This window comes from Camelus ferus, chromosome 2 (assembly GCF_009834535.1).
Source record: "Camelus ferus isolate YT-003-E chromosome 2, BCGSAC_Cfer_1.0, whole genome shotgun sequence".
Lineage (NCBI taxonomy): Eukaryota > Metazoa > Chordata > Mammalia > Artiodactyla > Camelidae > Camelus > Camelus ferus.
The window spans coordinates 28,575,211-28,600,146 of NC_045697.1; the positions used below are offsets into that span (position 1 = coordinate 28,575,211).

General features: G+C 35.1%; 1 protein-coding gene across 1 annotated transcript in view; it reads left to right on the forward strand.

The window, feature by feature from the left end:
- Positions 1 to 4,999: 4,999 nt before the first annotated feature.
- Positions 5,000 to 24,936, forward strand: part of UBE2K (ubiquitin conjugating enzyme E2 K) — a 55,415-nt gene continuing 35,478 nt past the window's right edge. The window contains exon 1 of the mRNA XM_032496093.1: positions 5,000 to 5,246. Coding sequence (XP_032351984.1) covers positions 5,184 to 5,246 — 63 coding nt within the window. The 5' untranslated portion in view covers positions 5,000 to 5,183. The remainder of the gene's footprint in view (positions 5,247 to 24,936) is intronic.

Sequence of the window (24,936 nt, forward strand, 5' to 3'; positions counted from 1 at the left end):
GAGGACTCTGGTTTAGAGGACAGAAAGGAATTCATGAACTCAGCAAAAACAACTGGATTGATCAGCAGAGGGCAGTCTACCGGAAAAGTGGCTGCTGTCTTGAAAGTGAAGTGTGAAGGCCCAATAGCCATGTCCCAGCTGTAGCTGCACTTGTGTACTCCTTGGACAGAGCAGAGTTGTGAGGCTCTTTCCTAAAAAAAAAAAAAAAACACCACCTAAAGAACATCTGTACCTGACAGGAACAATAAGTAATTTAAGGTGAGGAAGTATAGACTGTGCTATTGAAGCAAGCTTTCCACTCCATGCTGCAGATATTCAGAAAGCCACAACTGTGGGGGTTCTGATCTATTCTCTAAATTTGGAATAATACAGTGTGCATTACAATCAATACTGTGGTACCCACTGGCCTGGAGCTAAGTTTAGAAGTTTGACTGTGGATCTAAGCGCTGCTTTCTACTCTTGCTGCTAGAGCTCCTCACCCCAGCTGGGGTGGGTAGGGGAGAGGAGTTAACAAGATGGGAAGGGCAGAACTCAGTGAAAGAGAGGGGAAAAAAGCAAAATGACCTTAGCCTTATGACTGGGTGTTTTGAAAGGAGAGTTAAATGAGAAGCTTGGATAGAATAGGCAGTGGTGAGAGACAGAGGAAAAAAAAGTCTCAAAAAGTTGGCAAAACACAAGGTCAGGAAAGGGCTGTAGGAAAAAAAATTGTGCTGCATTTAGAAGAACAGGAAATTTGAATCTGCAGAGCAGTAACAGTAACTAGCAGGAGCAACAAAAAGGAAGACTTGCACATTTCAAATGCTGGCGATTATTATCAGGGGTCAGCAAAGCACAATTATGCCTCGTCACGTTTCTTTTTACATGAATCAACACATCAAAACACATTGTTCTGTTAGGGACAACAGAAGAGTTACCAGATGAACTTTCCTCTGTCCATCTAAAACCAACTTTATAACCTTCACATAAATAATGTTTACTTAAATTACATATTCTGAAAGTGGGAAACTTTTTAGATCTAAACCTCATGCCTAAGTAGTACAATATACTCCAACGTATTCAGGACTCCTTTACACTCTTCAAAAATACTTAGGATTCCAAAAAACATTTGTTTATATGGGTTAAACAACACTGTATTAGAAATAAAACAGAAATTATTGAAACATTTATTAATAAATAACTATAACAAATCCATTACATGCTTACATAAGTAGTATAACTTTAGTGAAAAATAACTACATTTTCCAAAACAAAATCTCTTTAATGCCTGGCTTAATAGAACACAGCTGGATTTTCATATATGCCTTTGCATTCAATATGTTGCATATGTTGTTTTGGCTGAAGTACATGAAGAAAATCCAGACTCATCCAGATACATAGTTGGAAAGGCAAGGAATAGTTCAATAACTTTTTCAGATAACTGTGGGTATTCTTCTTTAATACTAGAGTAAATCTAGACAAATGGTAGTTTCTCAAAGGTTGGCTACAATATGGAATCTGAAATGTTATGAATGAACTTTTTGTACTTGGTGACATTGAAATCCACTGGTCTGTCTTGAACCTGGAATGGACGTTACACCCACGCATGATTCTGTAACATCATGCATTGGTCATTTGGAAACTATTGGCTCACTAATTTATGCAGATCTTCCAAACATTGACATGCTTCATTGTACAATTTCTCACAATCATAATAATACCACCATAATATCATCACCAATTTAATCAGAAAGGTCTTTAAGCATATTGAAAAGCCGTCAAGTCACAGTGAGAGATGTTTTCTGAAACTCTAATTCATTCAGTTGAAAGCTTGAATTTTATCATTTTCAACAAATTGTAACAGTTGTTTTCCTTGAAGTGATAGGCTTAACCTTGTTCATTTTTGATAAAATGTGTGCCAAATACTCAACTCTTAATAGTTTGTCTTAATCATTATTTCAAGTAAAAATGGTGTTCTATGGAAAAAGTGGCTAAGTTCAGTTTGTAACTCAACCATTTGCACAAGAGCTTTACCATGAACTTGGGATGCAGCAGAAGTGCTTAGCCTTTCCATGCATTATACAGAATATTAAGATATGTACTAGAAAGTTGAGGTTTAATAAAAGTAATCATTTCTACTGCTTCATCAAAATCATTCTAAAGTGAAACTGGCATTTTTAAACAGTGTGTGGCGTTAATAAACTTATTACCAGTGAAGTAAAATTTTTTGCCTGCTATTGCTTTTACGTCAACAGTGCATAAGTTAACAAAGTAAAAAGGCAAATAATGTCTTAGGTTTATTATGATAAGTTTGGGAATTGCAGACTGATCCCTGAAAAACATCTCAGGGACCCCCAGGTGTTTGTAGACTATACTTTGAGATGAGTATTCCTTATCCTTGCTGGAATATAAATCTGACAATTCCAGAGTTGGTTTTTTGGGGGGAAGGGTTCTCCTTCACTGATATGCCTCTAGGGCTTAGATCATGCCTAGCACATAGTAGGCACTCAATAAATATATGCTTAATTATTTAATGAAATAATCAGAACTAGATCGTAATAGTAAAGATCTTATAATCTGCATTACTGGAAACCCATTTTTAAAAATTTAGTTTTGAACAGGTAAAATATACAATAGGATACATGCTGAAAAGTCTCCCACTTTGCTTTCCCCAAGGCCCTTAAGTTGCTTTCTCAGAGGTAACTCTTCTGTCAGTTTCTTAGGTATTTTTCCAGTGATATTTTATGAATTCAGCATATATACCAGCATATTCCCTTCTTCCCTCACACATGGCGGTATACTATACGCTATGTGGACTGAACAGTGATTTTTTTAAAGTAAACTTTTTCTTTTGGAATAATTTTAGATTTACAGAAAAGTTTCAGAGATTCTTATATACTCGTTACTCATTTCTATTAATGTCAGCATCTTACATAACCATAGCACCATGTCAAAACTAAGAAATTAACCTTGCTACAATACCATTAACTGAATTACAGCATTTACTCCGATTTCACTAATTATGTCCTGTTGGTTCTAGGGTTCAATCCAGGATACCACATTGCTTTTAGCATAGTGCTCTTTTCCCCTTAAAATGTATTTTCAGGATTTTCTCCTATGAGTTATGAGTTAATATACAGTTGCCTCATTCTCTGGAAGGAATGTAAAAATGGACTGAAAGTGGAATTTCAAGGCTAATTATTATGCGCAGTTAAAAAACCAAACCTCTCTCCAACAAAGAAATCAGCATACCCTCCTAACTAGTTTCCCTCTGATTTGGGTGTTGTACATTTCTTTGAAATTCCAAGATTAATATTGGGGACTGAATGAAGGTGATAAATATAAAGTACTCAAAAATTTTTTCACACTTCAAAATAATTATTTTTAATTTATTGGCACCAAAACACATAGCATTGCATGGTTTATAAATTATATCAGTAATTCGTGGGCCATGACCCACATGTATAGTTGGTTCCTCTTAGGACCAGTAGGGGGCTCTGCTGGAAGTGTTTTATAGTTTGTTAGTCCATTTTGGGAAACGTTTCAAGATCATGGTTCAGAATTCTAAACTCTTAAATCTTGAAATAGATCATCTCATCTAGCTTTCTTATTTTGCAGAAGAGGAAACCAAGGTTGGCGAAGAGAGCTGGTATAGAGGAAAGCTGGAATTAAAATCCCCCTCTTGGTTCTGGGACATGAGTTCAATAAACTCTTTTTTGCCATGTACCTCCACTGAATGACTCACTCCCAGTATCTTATTTTCTTTTTTGCTACCACAATTTTAGTAGTTTTCACGAAGGTGATGTATTTATGATATTTTTCTGATAGGATACTCCACTAATTGGTTAAGTGAAAGAAGTGCATGAAATATAAACTTCTAAACAAACATTATTACCTATTATAAAATGTTTTCTATTCAAAGCACCTCTCAGCATCAAAACCATATTACTTACTGTACACCTAGCAGCCACTTTCAAATTGCCTTTCAAATTTACTTTCCACTTACAACATTTTACTCTTATCTTTACTCATTTATTCATTCAATATTTATTGAGTGCCTAGTGGAACCACTGTTGTAGGCCCTAAGCTTACAGAAGTAAAGCTGCCCTTCCTCCCCAAGACGCATTTATTTCTCCATTTTTCACTTTAATATATAAACTATTTCACATGCCTTAGTTCAGTGGTTCTCATAGAGTGGTCCCTGAACTAGTAGCAGGAGCAGCAGCATCTGGGAACTTGTTAAAATTGCAAATTATTAGGCCCACCAGACACTTTAGGGATGGTGTCAGAAATCTTTTTTTTTTTTTAATAAGCTCTCCAGCAATTCTGATGTACCCTTAAGTTTAAAAACTGGCCTTATTTCCAGGACTTGGCATTATCTAAAAAGGTCAAAGATCAACATCTGGCTTCTACACCCATCTCAGGCACATCCATGGAGTACCTGATAAGATCCAACAATGACCATATTTAATTTAAGGATTTGTAGTACCTGGAATGATCCTGGAATGATCGTAGTAACAGTAGGACTATAATAGTTTCAGAACAAAAACGAACCACAGTGTATTTTCCGGCCTACACCAATAGAAAATGGGCCGGAATGAGTTCCGGGACAGTGTTTTCAGACACTAGACACAGCCGGGCACACTAAGCCGGTGGGTTCTGGGTCTCGCTGAGTCAGGGCGGCGCTCCAAGCCTAATAGAGCCGCGTGATCCCGGCAGGTTAGACTCGAACCTTCGGTTAGAGGCTAAGGTCTGAGAGCCTCGACCATAACACATGGGTTCGAAGACTGGCGGAGGCACCCGAGGGGACCCGGAGGGCCCTGCCAGCGCCGGCCAGCGGCAGCCAGCGCGGAAGCCGCACCCTCCTGGCCCCAGACGCCGGCAGGGCGGAGCCACGCGGCCGCAGCTCCGGCAGAGACGCGCGGCGCGGGTTCGCGGCTGAGGCGTATGGGACTACAACGGGAGCGGCTGCGCCGCCCGGCCGGGTCAGCGTCGTGCGCATGCGCGGACCCGGCGCCATTTTGGTGGCCGGGCGCGGAGGTGATTCTACACTGAAGAGAGCGCAGCGGCCGGGCTGGCAGTGGCAGCGTTCGTGTGCTCGGGTGTGAATCGCCGAGGGAGGAGGTGGTGGAGGAAGAGGTGGCGGCGGCGGTGGTGGTCGTAGCGGTGGCGGAGGAGGCGGGTACGAATCAGCTGCGGGCGGAGACATGGCCAACATCGCGGTGCAGCGAATCAAGCGGGAGTTCAAGGAGGTGCTGAAGAGCGAGGAGGTCAGAAATGAACTCCCGGACGTCCCCCACCTCAGCCCATGGCGGGAGGGCCCTTCCAGTGGCGACCCCAAAATCCCTAGTAACCCCCAGGTGGCCCTCTTTGCGGCCGCCCTTCTGCCTGTGGGGAAGCAGCAGTCTCCCCCTCCTTCCGCCGCCTTCCCCTCCCCTCCCGGGGCCCTGGGATGGACGGTCTCGCGGGCGGGTGGTCTGGAGAGGAACACGGTTTGGGGGCAGATGGAGAAGGGGGCACTTACCGGCGGGGTGTGAGCTCTAGAGAGAGCCCCGAGGCAGTGGCAACAGCTGGAAGTGTAGCTGCAGGGTGGGGAGGGAGCAGGCCGAGCCTAAGAAAACCCGGGAAGTGGGTTGGGGGAAGGGGAAAGGTGGTAACTGGATCCGGAGAGCCGCGCTGCTGAAAGGCCCTCACTTTTAAGGGTATTCTGGGTTATTGCCTGTGTGGCCGCCACTGTCCTTTCCTTAGGAATGGAGCGATGAGAGTCCTTAGATATTGATTAAAGAAGGACGTTCAGAGTTACTCCCTCTTAGTTGTGTGCTGGGAGAGAAGAGAAGACATAATGGGGTACTATCTTATTTGAGTGGGGATAAGGGACTTTTCACCTGGGAAGGAAATTAATACCATATTAAACCATTATCTCATTTCCACTTACCCCCAAATCCTAGGCCCCTTTTCTATTGACATCTAAAGCTTTTGACTGGGTTAAAGGCAAGTTGTTTGGTGTATTAAGGACATTTAAATATTTTTAGCTAGGATTAGGAAAAAGCGTGGAATTTATAAGTAGCTGATTTCGAAATGTTGTTTACAGGTTACAGATCACAGAGTCTGTCCTAAGACAATGCCTCTGTGACACTGTTGTGTTGTGCCATGAAACTTCATTATGATGTCCCTCATAGTTAACCTGATTCTTACTTTTGAAAAACAGCCCTATTAAAAAACATGGGATTTCAAATAATACATTGTTATATCTTCTTATTGAGTAGATTTATTTCTACACATCATATCTGAAATGATTAAAAAATTTTTTGTCTCAAGCTGCTCTTGAGTCCTGTAGAAATTTTAAATACTCTAGTGTTGGCCGTAGTTATTAAGATATTTTAAATGTTTTTGTAATTTGACTCAAAATTATGAAAGTATCTACAATTTTTCTTACCCCAGTCAACAAGAATGCCAGGTTGTTTTTCCTCCTTGGATTTAACAAAGGAAAAATTAAAAAGTAATACTGAAATAGTGATTTTTCAAGATGTCATATGCCATTATTGAATGTATCATTGCTGTTTGTATTTTTGTCTTACATTGGTACTCTGATGATCTCGATGATTTGTGAAATTCAGCATTCTAAGTTTGTGATGAGTTATTGACATAAGTCTGATAGCACTTGAACTTTAATTTGTGCGGCTATAAGTCTAAAGTGATTATGTATGTATCTAATTAGACATGGAGGAAATTCTTTAAAATTATTTTAACATGCCAAATACTAGCAGATTTTTTGTATGTAATAGTATGTAAGGATCGGTTTTACAGAGCATGTGTATGAACTCTGACCTCTGTATTTGTTCAAGTGCCAAAACTCTGAATGGAGGGATGACTTAGTATTTTTATGGTACAGTGCAGAGAGTCATAAATGCCGATACTGGTTTACAGTGAAACAGTGATTATGGATCTTTATTTAGTAAGAAAATATGTTCCAGTATAGTTGATATACATATTCCTGATGAAAGATTGAAGCTAATATTGTTGTTGCCAGTAGCCTAATGTGCAAGTCTGAAACTTAATAAGACTTCAGTGCTCTATTTTCTATTACTTAAAAGTGGTAAGTTACTGCTTTCATAGTTCATGTGGTCTTTTTGCATTATGTGAGGTGACTTTTCACCATGATATTGTTAGTACTTAAATTGAAGCTGAAAAGAAATCTTGTATTGCTTTAGTAATGCATATTGTTAAAATAATACAGCTTTTTATTTGTAAGGAATAATGAAGCCTTACTTCAAGTAAGTGTCATAGTGTTTCAGAGGAGAAAAACAGGAAATACAAATTTTTTTTTTAAGAGCAGTACCTTTATAAATCTGGAAGGAAACTTCTTCCAGAAAGTCTGTTGCAAAGAAAATTTAGGAATGGGTCAGATTGTTTAATATTGCCATATAACCAGTAAATAGCTTTATTTTCACCAATTTTATTTTGATATTTTAGTAGGTCTAGTTCTGTAAGTGGATTGTTATTTTCAACTCATTGAAGGACTTGTGGTACAGTCCATGTGTTTCCTTTTTAAGTATGTAAATACAGTATTTGAGTGGCTGGCCAAGTAATCAAATATTTCATCATGTCACTTGTGTAAATCTCCATTTTACCGAAATTTATTTCATATGCTTGTGTTTAGTAAGAATACAGTTTTTTTTTAAGGATTTTTTTTTCTCCTTTTAAGTGCCTTTGTAAAGATAGCTGACATTTGCAGAATTCTGGCCATAAGAAGTTTTAAGAGGCTGTTTTTGGAGTGTGTTGTTAATTAAGATACAGCCTTCAAGATAAATGTGAAAATCGTGGTGCAAAATAGTGGGAGGAGGCCACCGTTTGTGTCAAAAGTGGGGAAATACATGTATATTTGTCTGTATAGGTGAAAGGATTAATGAGAAATTGGTAACATTGATTGCTCCTGTGCTGGAGGAATTGTGTGTCTAGGGCAACAGGCATCAAAAGATCCCTTTTGAATTTTGAGTCATGAGAATATGTTATTTACTCAATATAAATAAACCTTGTAGGTCTTTTTTCCCTGAAACTGTGTTTGGAAATCTGTCCTGTATCTGTCAGATACTAATTTATTTAAATCTGTGAATTTTAAGTAATGTTTCATAGTTGCTAGGAATGGAAAATTGATATAAGGTACTTTTTATAGTTATTTTATGAGTTGAATTACATGTGTGAATTTTTGCTTATAAGGATAGAATAAAACTAATATGTATTCACAGATTGTATTAATACTTACTATTAATTATTGGGATTAATAACTAACCACCATTTGTAGAGTAGCTCTCAGTACCATTTGTTTATATACATTTATTGCTAATTCTCAAGAACAGATCTTTGAATTAGATTTATTTCTTAGACGAGAAAATTGAGACTCAGAGAAGTTTAATTATTTGTCTGCAAACATACAGCTTTGGGATTTAGATCTAAGTCTGATTGTGTTTTAATTGTACCATCCTGTCTTGACTTGCCAACGACAGGCATACTTTTAATCATTTAAAAATAATTAAACCTGGTTTATATTACTGACTAAAGGATTTAAACACAATGTAATTTATTTATTAATTTAAACAGTGAAATAGTGTTACCTGTAATTAACTTAAAGGTTTGCTTGCATTTCAATATGCAAAGTATTTTAAAATTTGAAGCTCAGTGAAGTAAAATGCCCTTAAATCAGTGCACATACTCTTGCTTGTTCTTTTGCTATGTAGTACCTGTAGTTTTTTTCTTATTATAGTTGCAATTTGCTAACATTTTCTGGGAGTTTCATAGGGAATATTTATTTACTTGTTTATTTAATTTTTTCATTGAAGAGTAGTCGATTTGTAATGTTGTGTTAGTTTCTGGTATACAACATAGTGATTCAGTTATATATATTTTTTTATATTCTTTTTTATTATAAGTTATTAGAAGATATTAAATATAGTTCCCTGTGCTATACAGTAGAACCTTGTTGTTTATTTTATATATAGTAATTCCCAATTTATCCTTCCCCCTTATCCCCCCATAACCATAAATTTGTTTTTTGTCTGTCTGTTTCTGTTTCATATGTTTGTGTCATTTTCTTACATTCCACATACAAGTGGTATCATATGGTATTTGTCTTTCTCTATCTGACTTATTGCTTCATTTAGTATGGTAATCTGTAGGTCAATCTATGTTACTACAAATGGCATTATTTTATTTTTTTTGGCTGAGTAGTATTCCGTGTGTGTGTGTGTGTGTGTGTGTGTGTGTGTGTGTGTGTGTGTGTGTACATACACACACCAGAAATTCTTTATCCAGTCATCTATTGATGAACATTTAGGTTGCTTCCATGTCTTGGCTATTGTAAATAGTGCTGCTATAAACATTGGGGTGCATATATCTTTTTGAATTAGTTACCTCTAGATGTGTGTCAGAGGGAATATTTAAATCTATGGCATTAACAAATTGGTTTCATGAAAACTGTTGTATAAAGTTTTCCTTAAGTATTTAAATGGATCTGTTAAATGGAAAATAGATTGTTATCTGTTGTCATTTTAAATTTTATATATTTGATCTAACTTGATCTAGATTAGTCTATGCAGAACTAGTTGCCCAACTTTAAAAGAAAGTCTCTTAATTTCTGTAGACCATGGTTTCTCAACTTTGACACTATTGCCATTTAGGGCAGGTAATGAATTCTTTGTTGCCGGTGATTCTCCTGTGCTTTGAAGGATGTTTAGCAGACTTAGAGCACTAGATGTCAGTAGCACTGTCAGTCCTTCCCCCTCACCTCCCTATCCTCTCCCTGCCAGTTGTATTAACCAGAAATGTCTCCAGCCTTTGCTAAATGTTGAGAATCTGCCATAGACAAAAGTCTTTAGAAAAACATTTAAGACTGTTAACTATGTAAGATGTGTAGTATAATTTATCTAAAAGATGAATGGAAAGTAAAGGTACAAAAATTATATAGCATGATTACTCCTAGCTTTGAATGTTCTGTTTTTATTTTTAAGACTTTAAGTTTGTTTGACTCTTACCAATGAATTATCACTTTCTTTTAAACTTTTTCCTTTCTGATTTAAAGGAAAAGGTGTATTTTCTGCTATAAACTAATGTAATTGGAATTTGGACAATTTTTTAAGAGTGGAAAAGTGGTTTGTTTTTACAGCTATGTAAGTTATAGTTCAGTGTAACTTATTTAAATAGTGTGCCTTATGGGGTTTTGGGTGTAGGTTGAGCAAGGAAAGCTTTATAGACTGGGTTAAAAAATCAAAGCCTGTCCAAGTAAGACTATTTGGGGTGCGTTTCTTGTTTCTTGAGAAAAATTATAAAGACTTTGATCGCTGTCCATCAGGCATAGATATATATGCATCTGGGGTCCCTTAGCTTGTCACCCCTTTGTAAAGAATAAATGTTCTTATTTCTCAGTAAATATACATTATCTTCATTACTGAGCATATTGACAATAGCCCTAAAAGACTTACCTGTTTGGAAATAAATAAAAATGCTAGATGCAGAGAATCAATGCTTTGTCAATGCTAAGGGTATGTATTTGTAGGGAAGTTCTTGAACTAGGTTCCAAAAGAAAGTTAAGACTGATCTCAGATTTCAGGAGACAATCCTAAAGGAATTATAGGAATACTGTAATTTATAAGTAAATGATCTCTTTTCTAGGACCTAAATTGAAACCAGGGAGCAGGGGTAATTGGCAATATTAGGCAAGAAACACATTTATATATTTAGAACAGAAAGCTGTAATATACACAAACATAGTTGTGGATTTAGAACACCTAAGGTATCTTTGAGGAAGGAAAAAACCTTTTTCGTATCAAAGTAATATATATATATATATGTATACACACACACACACACACGAAGGAAAAAACCTTTTTCGTATCAAAGTAATATATATATATGTGTATACACACACACACACACACACACGATAAAGTGTGACTGGCACCCAAATCAAGAAACAGAATATTAATATTACTAGCACAGTCAGAACTCCCAGACCCCCAGCCCTTTTTAGTCATTTTCCTGACTTCTGGTAGCACAGTTTAGCTTTGAGTATGTTTGAGTAAAAGGGTAGACATAAAAACATATACTATATGATTTAATTTTGAAGGTTTTGAAAGATGCCTTTCAAAATTTTTGTTCAAAAATATTAATAGTATCTTAGAAAATGTGTTAAATGGCATTGAATATTATAGTTGAAAGAGACCTTAGATCTAAGGCAAACTCCTCATCTCTAAGATATGGAAACTGAGGCCTAGAGAGATTAATTGTGACTTAGTGACACAGGTCTGGTTAATGGTGCATTTAACTCAGACTTTATATACCAGTTTACTCTAACCATTGTATACGGTTGCTTAATGGGACTGTCCTTTTCATAAACAGTACTATAAAAGCTGAATGCTAATAAAACTAAGTACAGTGAGTAACAGTTCAGTATTAAGTATTGTATTTTAAATGTATTTTCTTAGTGTGAGAACTTAAAATTACCAGGAGGCAGAGATATTTAGTTCCCTAAGCATAATACAGTAAGTTCAGCTTAGTGGTTAAGAGTGTGGGCTTTGGAATTAGATTTGCCTTGAGTCCTGGCTTTTTTACTTTATACCTACAGCACTGACTCTGTATCTCAGTTTTCTTACCTGTAAAAATGTAGGAAGATTAAGTCTTTACAGTGCTTGGAGCAATGCTTGGGACATACTAAACATTCAGTAAATAGATAGCTGTTAAGATGTCAAAATTAACTACTTTCATATTCTGCTTATTACCATTCTTGTATCAAAAAGCTTTCCTTCTGTGACTTAATGATATCTCTATGTGAGTTTGCCTCAAGAAAAGGCTTAACATTGTGGGAGACTTGAGTGCTTCTGATAATGTTTATTTGTCATCTGTATGCAAACAACCTGTGGGGCCGATGGCCAAGGGGAATAGAATATATGTGGACACTGTTCTGAAGGTGCTGGTTAATTTTTCTTTAGGAGACAATTATAAATTGGAGAAAAGTTTGTTTTAAAATGACCTTTCTTGGTGAAAAAGAAGTAAATTACTTGGAAGCCTTTCAGGTAATAGAGAGTTATTGGATTATTTTGTATTTCCTGACATAGCTCTGGTCTCCTTGAACTGGACCAAGGAATCCAGATTCTAATCTTGTAGTGTGTAATCTTGGATCCCTTTGTAAAATCCCTTTTTTTAAATTGGATCTTGGAAGTTAGAAAGTGATAGTCACATCCATCTGATATGGTGTGTTCTCTTATATAATTCTGAAAAGGTGAGACAAGATCGTTTCATTCAAAATCCTTGTTCATTCAAAATCATTTCCCTCCCTTTAGTTCTTTACTTTTACAGTAAATTTAAAATAACTACCTATTTAGTTCAGTGCCACTGTCTAATATTTTGTCAATATGGCAGCCTTATGATATGGATGTTACTCTTGCTTTACAGATTAGAAAGTTGCAGCCCTGAAGAAATTAAGTAACTTTCCTCATTGTCAAGTAACTTGTTCATGGAACAGGGGTTTAAAACAAGGTTTTTTACTCTAAAATATTTACTGATTATGGTGGAAAGAATAGAGTACAGTCATATTTATTGCTTGCTTCCTACCCATTACTTCTAAAGATGTTTTTAAAAATTACATTTTAGACTTAGAAGTTTAGGGAATAATGTATGAGCACCTTTATATTCATGGTCCAGATTTAATAGATCTTAGCTTTCATACTGGGTTTAGGCTATCCACTCCCACTAAGAAATAAAACAAAACATACAGATAAAGCTCACTTTGTAGCCTTTTCTCTATTGCATTTTCCTTCTCATTGATAACCACTGTGGTGAAGTTGAGTATATCCCTCCCATTCAAATATATGTTTTTACTATTGATAAACAGTATAAAATGACTTTTTAGTATTTTTAACTTAAAAAAATTTCTCACAGTTGGTTATAGTATTCATCTCCACAGCTTTTCTTCTCAGTGTTGCTTTTTGAGATTTATCTGTGACAGTGCATATTGCTCGAGTTCTTTCATTTTTTTTCTATTTTGTGGGGGAAGGTAATTAGGTTTATTTATTATTTCTTTATTCTTAGAGGAGGCACTGGAGATTGAACCCAGGACCTCATGCATGCTAAGTATGCGCTCTACCACTTGACCTACATCCTCCCCCCTCTAGTTCTTTAATTTTAAACTACAGTTGACCAACATGGGTTTGAACTGCATGATTTTTATTTCAATAGTAGGTATTTCAGTGCTACATGATCCACTGTTGGTTGAATGAACACATGTGGAGGAACTGTGGAAATGGAGGGCCAAGTGTAAGTTACAGATTTTCTTCTAAGCGGAAGGTCAGCACCCCTAACTCCCTTGTTGTTCAGGGGACAAATGTATTTAGTATTCCATGTCACAGGTTTTAAAATTCATTATCTTATTGATGATGTGTAGTTACAACTTTTAACGATTTTAAAAAAGGATGCATTGAACATTATAAGTGTTTTCTTGGGCACATGAGGGTTTTTCTAGGAAGTGGGATTGTAAGATCTGGGTGTATTTGTATCTTCTACATGACTGGATATTGCATCATTGATCTTCCAATGTTAGTATCAATTTACTCTCTCTCCAGAAATATGTAATAATCTTAGTGACCTGACATTTGCAAGATTTAGATTTTTGTCAGTCTGGTGGATGTGAAGTGGTAGCTTATTTTAATTTTCATTTCTGTAGTCAGATATTAAGCATATTTTTGTGTTCACTGGTCATAAAGCTTTCTTTTGCAAATTTAGTGTTACTGGGCTAACTAGTATGTGTAGCCTTTTCTCTCAGGTGACTGCTGTGTGCTTTATCTTTCGGTTTCTTTGTTTCTTGTAGGTTTCTTTGTTTCACGTGAACCATTCTGTTTGGGATTGGCATACTTAATTGTGGGTTGTCTGATACTGTTGCTTTTCAGCAGTGATATAAAACATTTGTGCTTCATTCTGTAGTAATTCCTTTAGTTTTTATATATATATGTATATTTCTATATATATATAGAATACATTGCAGTTTATGTTTATGTGAGTTGGACATTTGGTTATTTACAGTTTCTTGTTGGTGCAGATGTGCAGGAATTTGGGGTATAAATCTGAGAGTGTTATTACTAGGTTATTGGATGTTTGGATGAGATTTTAGGCGGTTATATGTGACAGATACTGTTTTATGTCTGTTGACTTCGTCATACTTTGGTTATATCCATGGGTGTTTACCTAGATCTTTTATCTCCATCTGCCCATAGGAACTGAGTGTGTGAGTCACTGAGGGCAGAAACCTATCTTACTGATTTTCTATTCTCCGTTGCTTAGCACATTGCCTGGTAGGCAAGAGGCACTTGTTTACCTGAATGAGTTAAAGATTTTCTTAAGCTCCAGGAAGATCATCCCCAACTGCTATGAAAGTAATAACCTTTCATCCTGCTTCTGGTAATAGGAAGAGTTGAATATGTTGATAAAGGTGGCCCTTCAGTGAAGTTGGGATTCCGTTGTATGTAAGGGTTGATAATATAGTCAGTTCCTGAATTGGGGTGATAAAGTGTCTAAGTCAAAAACTGGGAAATAAGATAATGGGAAGGGAATCTTTGTTTTGCTTATTTTGTAATTTTCCCCTTTCAGGATCTCAGGGAACATCTATTTAGTATTATATATGACATCATCTATATCCGTATGGTTTAAAAAAACTCTTTAGTTAACTCTATGTTTTTTTTCATTTATTCAACAAATATTTCTTGAATGCCACCCATGTTTGTTAATAAGATAGACATTGTCCATGCTGTTATGGGGTAAATTGTGGTCCGGCAAGTGAGACATTGAATAGCTCATTGTATGTGTGTTTGTTGAATTTAAGTAAGGAGAACTGTGGGGGTGAGATAACCTAAACTCAGAAAAGAGTTCCTTGGGAATGACCCTTGAACTGATTATTTCAGAGGATAAATTGGAATTAACTTAGTCACACATTAGGATGATCAACTCTAATATGTACATAGAAAGCTAATAATCATTATGTAGTCAAAAATGTAGAACCATTTAATTGCTTTTCTCTTTTATACGGTCAGTTTCTGTGAATATAATAGTAACATACTTATTATTAAACGTTGGAAAATACAGGGAACTGTATTAAAGTTATCTGTAATCTCACTCCTAGAGATAATTCTTTTCTTTAAAAACTGTTTTGTCTATGAAATATTTTATATATACATCTTAATTTTGGTATTTCCTTCCATTGTTTTCTATGTATGTATATGTGTGTACATATTTAGCAGGGCTTTTTTTTTTTTTTTTTTTTTGAGAGCCTTGAATATAATTCCCATGTGACTTCACAGCCAAATCTGTAATTTATAATCATTTGAAGCTGTACTTTCCTACTAGACTCTGAGCTTCTCAAGGGCTCATGGCTCATCCATTTTTGTATTATCAGTAGCAAGAGTTCTTTAACAAATATTTGAGGGCTCCCTCTATGCTAGGCACCATGATGTGTGTTGGGGATATAGCAATGAGTGGGGCACGGGAGGACAGACAAATAAACAAGTAATAAATGCAATGCAAGAAATATAATAATATCGTACAGATGAAATTAATTGATTGTTTTTGATTGGGTGTTTAGAAAAGACCTTTCTTGGAATTTTAAACTTAGATTGAGATCTGAAGGTTAAAGCCGTGTCTCTAGGGGAAGAACAGTTCAGATTAGGGGAAACAATGTAAAGTATAATCTAAAGTGGGAATGAATTTGCTATATCTAAGCAACCAAAAGGTTATTGTGGCTGGAGTATTGTCAGTAAAGGAGGAGAATAGTGCAAGATGAAGTTGGGATGTAGATGGAAGCAAGATCACATAAAACTTTATAAGCCCAAAGTAAAGAGTTTGGGTTTTAAGTGACTCTGGAAGCCATTTGAGAATTTAAAGTAAAAGCCAGAATTTGTGCTTTTAAAAGGGAACTTTGGCTGGTGCATGGAGAATGAATTTAAACTGAAGATGGGAGGGAAGGTTTAGTACTTTAAAGGTTGTTTTGCTGTATGTAACAAAGAAACAGTAGTAGTGACTTAAATAAATAGGAGAAGTCTGGAAGGAAGTATCCCACAGTTGCTTGGTTAGGGACTTTATAGTGTTAATAGATTACTTCTAACTTTGAATTTATCATTCTTATGATTTGACCCTTGTCCCTGAATTCTCAAAATGGCAGAGGACCAGACAACCTATCTGAATTTCAGAAAGGTAAAGGCACAAGGCACATGCCAGCTGAGTTCACTGTTTAAAAGAAATTCCTGAGGTCCCATTGAGTGACCTCTGTTTCTATTTTTTATTTTTATTCGGGACTGTGTCAACCACTTCGTGGTTTTAGAGAGGCTAGGAAATGTTTATTAGCTGAGCACATTGCTCCCCAATTAAAATTAGTGATTTGTTAGGAAAGAGAAAGGAAATTGATTAGGCAACTTGTCATGTGGGGTTGGAGGTAGGGGACTGGGATGAGCTCAGGAAGATAGTTTGGGAAGCCTTTCTAGGTAGCCTAGGTAAGAAATGATTGTAGCTTGGGGTTAGGATGGAATAGAGGGGGCTGAAGAGAAGTATTTGGGTTGTGTTTTAAGTATAGAGTCACCAGAGGTTGCTGATGGTGCAGAGAAATAGTGAAGAAGCTAGAACAACACGTAGATTTTTGTCTCCAGCTAGATAGATGGTGGTAGTAATTTCTGAGTTGGAAAAGAGTTGAGAGGAGCACATTAGAGGTCAGGGAAGATTAAGAATTTTGCTTTGTTCTTGTTAGGTTTTTTTTTTTTAAATGAAGTATAGTCAATTACAATTAAGGTGGGGAAATAACAAGCAGTTGAATATGTGAGTCTGGAAATAGAGAAATTTGGTCATTGTAGATATATAGATGGTATAATTTAAAGCTTAGACTGGGTGACTTAACTGTAGGAGAGTTTGGTTAGAAAAGGAGTGGTCTGTGTGCTCTCTCACTTGCTGAAGGGAATTATGGGTAATTAGAACTCCCCCAGGGGATCTTCATCATCTTCTAAGTTAGGGCATGGATGTGACACAGTGTTGGCTCAGAGTACCTGATCTGAATTCTGGGTGGTGTCTTCAGGGAGAGACTGCATACATCTCTTAGGGACTTACTGGTCTCATATGATACGATAAATCTTTGCAATTTCCAATTCATCAACTCAGGTATTCTGTGCTGAACATTGCTCTGGCTTATGCAATAATAAAGGTCTTTTCATTTAATAACCTAAGAAAAAAGAAAAGGAGTGGTCTAGGACAGAGTCTTGGTTTTCATCTTGGGTCGGTAGCACATTTTGTAGTTGAGCTGATGAGAACCAATTAAGGAGAGTGTGGTGTCATTGAAGCCAAGAGAAGAAAGAACTCTAAGAAGAGGGTGGTCAACTTTGTTATGTTGCTGAATAGGAGAAATGACAATTGAATTTGCAGCCTGGTGATCATTGGTGACCTTGACTAGAATATTTTCATTGGAATGGTGAAGGTGAATGTCTCATTAGAGTGGATTGTTAAGAGGAATGAGGTGAGGAACTGGCAGTTGTGGTCTACTTTTTAAAGGAATTTTGCTTGGACAGGAGAGAAAAGAAGAGAGGGAGCTGGAGAAGATTATGGCTTCAGAGATCTTTAAAATAAGATTTCAGTATTAGTGTATGTTTGTATGTGGATAGATGGGAGAAATTCGTTATGCTAGAGAGAGGAGGAGTAATCGAAGGTGCAAAGTCCTTGTGAAGAACATGGAGTGGTGTTCCTAGCATAAGTGGAAGGATTCATCTTTAATAGGAGCTGAGATACTTAGAGCAAATTTCCATTTGGGATTTGTGTTTTTCACTTGAACATGTGATCAGTTAATGATGGTTGTTCCCTGTCCTCTCCCCCATCTGCTTGGGGCAGACACAGTTTTTTTTTTTTTTCTAAGTTAATTGGGGAATGAGTTTAATTGGTATTGGGGCTCTGCCATATGAGTATGCTAAAGCAAGAAAAGTATCAAGGTTGTCAAAGAGTATTTGCAAGGGAGTGATTATAATGAGTGCCCATGGAATCTAAACTGGTTAAGGAAGGAAGTAAGGACATTAAAGGTGATTGATAATGAGGGAGAGTGGTGATGTTTCCTTGTTCTTCTATGAGAATTTAGAAGAAATGTACAAAGATGACAAAAGTAGGTGACAGTCTCTTATTAATTGGAGACAGCTGTTGATATTGATGTCTTTTATTTATTTTTTTAACCAAGTCAGGATCTCAGTATGTATACTATTTTGTATCCTTCTTTCCCTCTAAATATATCTTGTGTTTTCTTTGGGGTATTAAATATTCTTTTAAAATATTTAGTGTTTAACTTGAATATTAAAATTAAATAGTATTTAATTTATATATTTAATACTTAATACTACATTACTAAATCATTCTCATGTTGAACGTTTATAAGTTGTTTCTATTTTTCTCCCACTATATGTGTATTGAAAGGAGTATCTTTACGTAATACTTTTTATCTGAGTTTATTTGACCAAGATAGATTCCTGAAAAAGTTACTGAGTCATAGTATGCGAGCTATTCTTACTCTTATGGCAAAGGTGCTTTAGAAAGTTTGTTGTAAATAGCTCTAGCACTGGCACTGTATGAGGCAATCCCATTTCATCAACATTCTCATCATTAATGCAATCTTTTTCTTTAAGTCAAATAGAAAAACCGAGGAGGGAGAGTTAGCTGAGTGGTAGAGTGTGTGCTTAGCATGCACGAGGTCCTGAGTTCAATCCCCATACCTCCATAAAATAAATAAACATAATCCCTAAATAAATAAAGTAAATAAAATTTTTAAAAGATTGAGGGTGGGAAGGGATAGACTGGGATTTCAAAATTGTAGAATAGACTACACTGTATGGCACAGGGAAATATACACAAAATGTTATGATAACTCACAGAGAAAAAAATGTGACAATGAGTGTGTATATGTCCATGAATAACTGAAAAATTGTGCTGAACACTGGAATTTGACATAGCATTGTAAAATGATTATAGATCAATAAAAAATGTTAAAAAAAAAGAAATAAAGATTTTCCAATGGAAAAAAAAAAAGATTGAAAAAGCAAAAAGGAAAAGTCAAGTGTCCCATTTTATCTGTTTATTTTATTTAATTTTTTTCTTTGAAAAACATTTGAGTTTATTTAGATAAACATTTGACCAAGCCCTCATTTAGCCAATCAACTTGAGCAACTTCTACGTACTAGACATTCTGTGGGCAAGTGACAGAAAAATATTTTTTTTAATTTTATTTAACTTTTTATTCAGAAAATTTTCAATTGGAAAAGTTGAAAGAGTAGTATACTTGTATCATCACTACCTAGATTCAGCAATTGTTAATGATGCTGTTATGAAGATAATTCACTACCAAAATCTAAGCATGTGTCTCCTCTTAATAACATTCTTTAACATAACCACAATATCATTAGTCTACCTAAGAAAATTGTTAATTCTTTGGTATCTAATATTCATATTTCTCCAGCTACTTTTAAAAACGTCTTTTAAAATTTATGATGGTTCTTCTGCACATACTCCCTTATTTCCTTATGATGATGCCTTAACTTGTATTTCTTGTAAACTGGAATTTAGGTATAATGGTTTGACTGGATTCAGTTTGAATATTTTTGGCAAGAAGACTCCAAGAGTAGTATTATGTACTTCATATTGAATCATATTAATAGATGTGTAACGTCAAGTGTTTTCACTGTTAGTGATGTTAGGTCGGTTGTATAATCACTTGATTAATGTGGGAGCCACAAGATCTTTTGTAAAGGTATGGTTTATTCCTTTTGCAATTAGCAAGTAAACTGTGAAGCTGAATACTCTGGTCCTTCGCAAATATCTTACTCTTTAACATCCTTTCAACTGATAAGGACCGTCATCCATTGATTTTCCTAATTGTCAACTTTATGTTTACTTGGCTAGAATTCTTCTGGAAAGAAGAGCTTTCCATCATTAACTAGGATGAAAATTACTTATTATTGAGTAAAGATTTTGTATAATAGTCACTTCCAGTGGCAACAAATGATTTTCCCCTTTCATTTCTTTTTAATCAGTGCTTGGCTGTCTTAGCACATGCTGCCATAACAAAATACCATAGATTGTGTCACATGAACATCAGAAATTAATTTTCTCACTGCTTTGGAGGCTGAGGACTTCAAGACACAGCTTTGAAAGTAATTTGAGATTGGTATCTGTTGTTTGAAAATCTTGTGTTTAAAATAATACTTAGGGATTTGTCCATGTTGGGTTTTATAAAAGTTTGTGTTTAGGTGGAAGGATTACTGTAAGTGGTGGCAATGATGGTGAATATTGTCTTTTCCTTTTTTTAAGAAAAACACAATTTTCTTTCAACTTAGGTTTTTTTTTTTTTGTCAAATTAAGATCTATATCAAATTAAGGCATTTCTAGCATCTTTTTGATAAAAGTATTCATGGAATTCTTGAATTCTTGGACTAAAACCTTTTTGGTCATAGTGAATACTACTTTATATTTGTTATGGTATGTTAATCAAGATTTTGTTTAGAATTGCGTATCTTTTTAGTGAGACTAACCTGTATTCAGAAATGTACTGGTTACGTTTTGGGGTTCAGAGACATTATTTGTTCTATAAAATGTGTTTGTAATCATTCTATCCCTTTCATTGTTTTGAAACACTATGGGATCCTTCTTTGTAAAGTGGGATATAAGTTTGATAACCAGGAGGCCTTTTAGAGAGTTGTTAAATTTTTGTCAGTTTAGGTATTTTTTTAAAATCTCTTATTTAATATATTACATTTGATTTATTATCTGTTTTTAATGTATAGTAAACACAATGCGTTTCATCTCATTTTTTAGTTTCCTTTCTTTTTCTTGCTTTTAATTTATGTATTTTCTATTTTATCAATTGAGCCCATGACTTTTCAGTTCTATATATCAGTGAGTCATTGGTTCCATTGTTTTTTTTCCTTTTGTTTGGTTCAGTCCTTCAGTTTTACTCTTTCTTTTTTTCCTTTTTGCTGTTAGTACTTTGAATCCTTTTAAATTCCATCTCAAACATTCTTAGGTGATAAAAGAATTTGGAAGATTAAAAAAAAGTTGTTTTAAATTACTTAAGGATATAGGATCTCATTGTTAAAATTTTTGATTTATAGAAATATAAAGAATGAAAGTTTCTGATACCCATCCACCTTTTCCTCACTTTCCTTAATCCTAATCCTTTCTTCCGAAGAGAACCTTTAACTACTTTTTTGTGCATTTAGATATCTAGAAAACATAGAACTTTGAGTTTGTGAACTTTCATAAATACAAACAAGAGTACAGACACACTAGAAGTATTTTAGCTCTGTGTGACGATAGATGATGTAAGGGAAAGCTTGTGTAGTATCACAGGACTTGTGAACAAAGAGATCTAAGAACAGCCTTTTGACACCTGACTCGTTTGTATGTAAGAGAGTTTTATAATCCTTTAGGTTTTGACAAGAGACTGCCACTAGCTTTGATTAATAAAACTTTAAAATACATATCAAAATAAATTTTTATTTTTTATTTTGTAATGTTTTATTATGATATTTCTGAACATTTTGCTTGAGTGTTTTTAAATGGCCATGTACTGACTTCCCTTCTAAAAAAATTACCCAGTGGTATGGATAGGTTGAATATATTGCCAGTTTTATTTACCAAATTAATTTTTTTTTCCCTTAGGAAATACTCAGGTATTTTGTGGAGATGTATGTATTTGATGAGTTGTCTTTTTTTTCCGCTTTATTTTTCCTTTTAAAATTGTCTTAGTGTACCTGCAAGGAAATGTTGAGGTCTATGATTAAAATTATATTTATTTACTTTTAAAATTTCTGCTTTTTTTTTTTAATCTTAGCTAAACAGATATTATGGTATTTTTTGATGTGCTTGTTGTTTCTCAACGCTTTTTAGAAGATAGATCAGTTCTTTGTGTTCTCCCCAGAGTTGTTGAGTCTTTATCCATTTTTGTCTTTTAGACTTATGTATTCCTTGTTGTAGGGAATGATTACTGGATTTTGTTTTTTAATATATTTAGTGACGCATTTGAAGAGTTCACTGACATGTAAATTTATTGTTGCAACTGGTAACTTTGTGCTTCCATTTTATGTTTATCTCCATTTTTATTTGCATAAACTCTTTATTTAAAAACATAACTTACAAGGTAACTTTAACAGAATGCTATTATTTCCAGGAAATAATTAAACTTTTGGTTGTTTAAATATATGTTAATAACATTTAACAGTTAATATTCAAATAATCTTATCTCAAAAACTTTTTATTTCAAGCTTCTGTTGTGTCTACAGATATGGTAATTGACAAATAATTTCAGATCCTCCAGATCTTGGAAATATTTTAGTGACTCAAGGATGATTTTCATCTTGTATTTTCTTTATTCAGGAATTTTTAAAGTGTATCTGAGTTATCTTGTCTCTTTAGCCTCATATATAAATGTCTTTGATACTCTCAGTATGTATGAATATCTTAAAAAGTATTTTATTAGACAAAAGTACCATTATTACATCTAACAGAAATTAACCAAAACTCATGTGATAGAGTCCATATTCAGATTTCTCCAATTAGCTCAAAAACACGCAGACTCTTTTCATTTTTACAATGTTCTTTTTAGCTTTCATTCTGCAAATTTACTTTGTGTAGTCGGTATTCATAGTATAAATATCATGTTCTGTTTTTTCTTTACATATCATCAATACTTCTGAATGTTTATTTAGTGCTCATTTAATTTTTTAAACTTGAAGACTGTTTACGTTTACAGCAAAATTGACAGGAAGGCAAAGAGATTTCCCTTGTACCTCCTGCCCCTGCACATGCATAGCCTCCCCCATTATTAATATCCCCCACCAACATATATGTACATTTGTTACAATTGATGAATCTACACTGATAACATTCGTAATCACTCACAGTCCCTAGAACCTTAGTTTACCTATGTTCACTCTTGGTGTTGTTTATTCTGAGTTTGGACAAATGTATAATGACATGTATTCATCATTATGGGATTATACAGAGTATTTTTACTGCCCTAAAAATCCTTTGTGCTCTGCCCATACATCCCTCCCATCCTCAAATCCCTGGCAACCACTGATCGTTTTACTGTTTTCCATAGTTTTGCTTTTCCAGAATGTTATAGAGTTGGAATTGTACAGTATATAGCCTTTTCAAGTGGCTTCTTTCACTTAGTAATACACATTTAAATTTTCTCCATATCTCTTCTTGGCTTGATAGCTATTTATTATTGCTGTATAATATTCCATTATCTGGATGTAACACAACTTATTTGTCCGTTCAGCTGCTGAAGGACATCTTGGTTGCTTCCAAGTTCTGGCAGTCATGAATAAAGCTGCTATAAACGTCTGTGTATGGTTTTGTAAGAAACCACCAACTGGATTCATGGTGGCTGTGTAATTTTGTATTCCCACGAGGAATAAATGAGATACCCTGTTGCTCCACATCCTTGCCAGCATTTGCTGTTGTCAGTGTGCTGGCTTTGGGCCTTTCTAATCAATGTGAGTGGTATCTCATTTTAATTTACATTTCCCCGTGACTTAATGTGGAGCATTTTTCATATGCTTATTTGCCATATGTGTATCTTCTTTGGTGAGGTGTCTGTTAAGGTCTTTGTCCCTACTGGATTTTTGTTTTGTTAACCGTTGAGTTTTAAGTGTTCTTTGTGTATTTTAGGTAACAGTCCTTTGTCAGATATTTCTTTTGCAGATACATTCTCCTAGCTTGTCTTCATTCTCTTGATATTGTCTTTTGCAGATAAGTTTTTTGTTCTAATGAAGCCCTGCTTATCAGTTATTTCTTTCATGAATCGTGCCTTTGGTATTATATCTAAAAAAACATAGTTATACCCATGGTTATCTAGGTTTTCCTCTATGTAACCTTCTAGGAGTTTTATACTTCTATATTTTACATTTATGTTTGTGATCCATTTTGAGTTAGTTTTTGTGAAGCTTGTAAAGTCTGTCTAGATTTCTTTTTCTTCTTCTTCTTTTTTTTTTTTTTTTCATGTGTTTATCTAATTGTTTCAGCAGTATTGTTGAAAAAGACTGTCTTTGCTCCATTGTATTACTTCTTTGGCCAATACTACATTGTCTTGATGGTCTGTAGCTTTATAGTTAAGTCTTGAAGTTGGGTTGTGTCAGTCCATTTTTTGGTTCTTTGATGTTATTTGTCAGTTTTATAGTTTTCCTCATATGTTCTTGTACATATTTTGTTAGAGTTACACCTAAATATTTCATTTTTGGGGGGTGTTAATGTAAGTGGTATTGTGTTTTTAATTTCAAATTCTGCTTGTTCACTCCTGGTATGTGGGACAGCAGTTGGCTTTTGTAAGTTAGCCTTGTGTCCCGCAACCTTGCTATTATAATATTATCACTTAATAGTTTCAGGAATTGCTTTGTTAGTTCTTTCAGATTTTCTACATAGATGATCATTTCATCTGCAAACAAAGACAGTTTTATTTTTTCCTTCCCAATATGTATACCTTTTATTTCTTTGTTTTATTGCATTGCCTAGAACTTCAGATACGATGTTGAAAAGGGATAGTAAGAGGGGATATCCTTGCCTTGTACCTAATCTTAGTGGGAAAGCATTGTTTCCCATCATTTAAGTATGATGTTAGCTGTAGGTTTTTTGTAGATATTCTTTATCAAATTGAGAAAGTTCCACTCTGTTCTAGGAATAATTTACAGAGTTTTTATTGTGAATGTTGGATTTTGTCAGATGGTTTTCCTGCATCTATTGTTATGATCATGTGGTTTTTCTTTTTAGTCTGTTGATGGGCTGGGTTGCATTAACTGATTTTTCGAATGTTGAACCAGCATTATATACCTCGGATTAAATCCCACTTGCTCATGGTATGTAATTCTTTTTATACATTGTTGGAATCAGTTGGCTAATATTTTGTTGAGGATT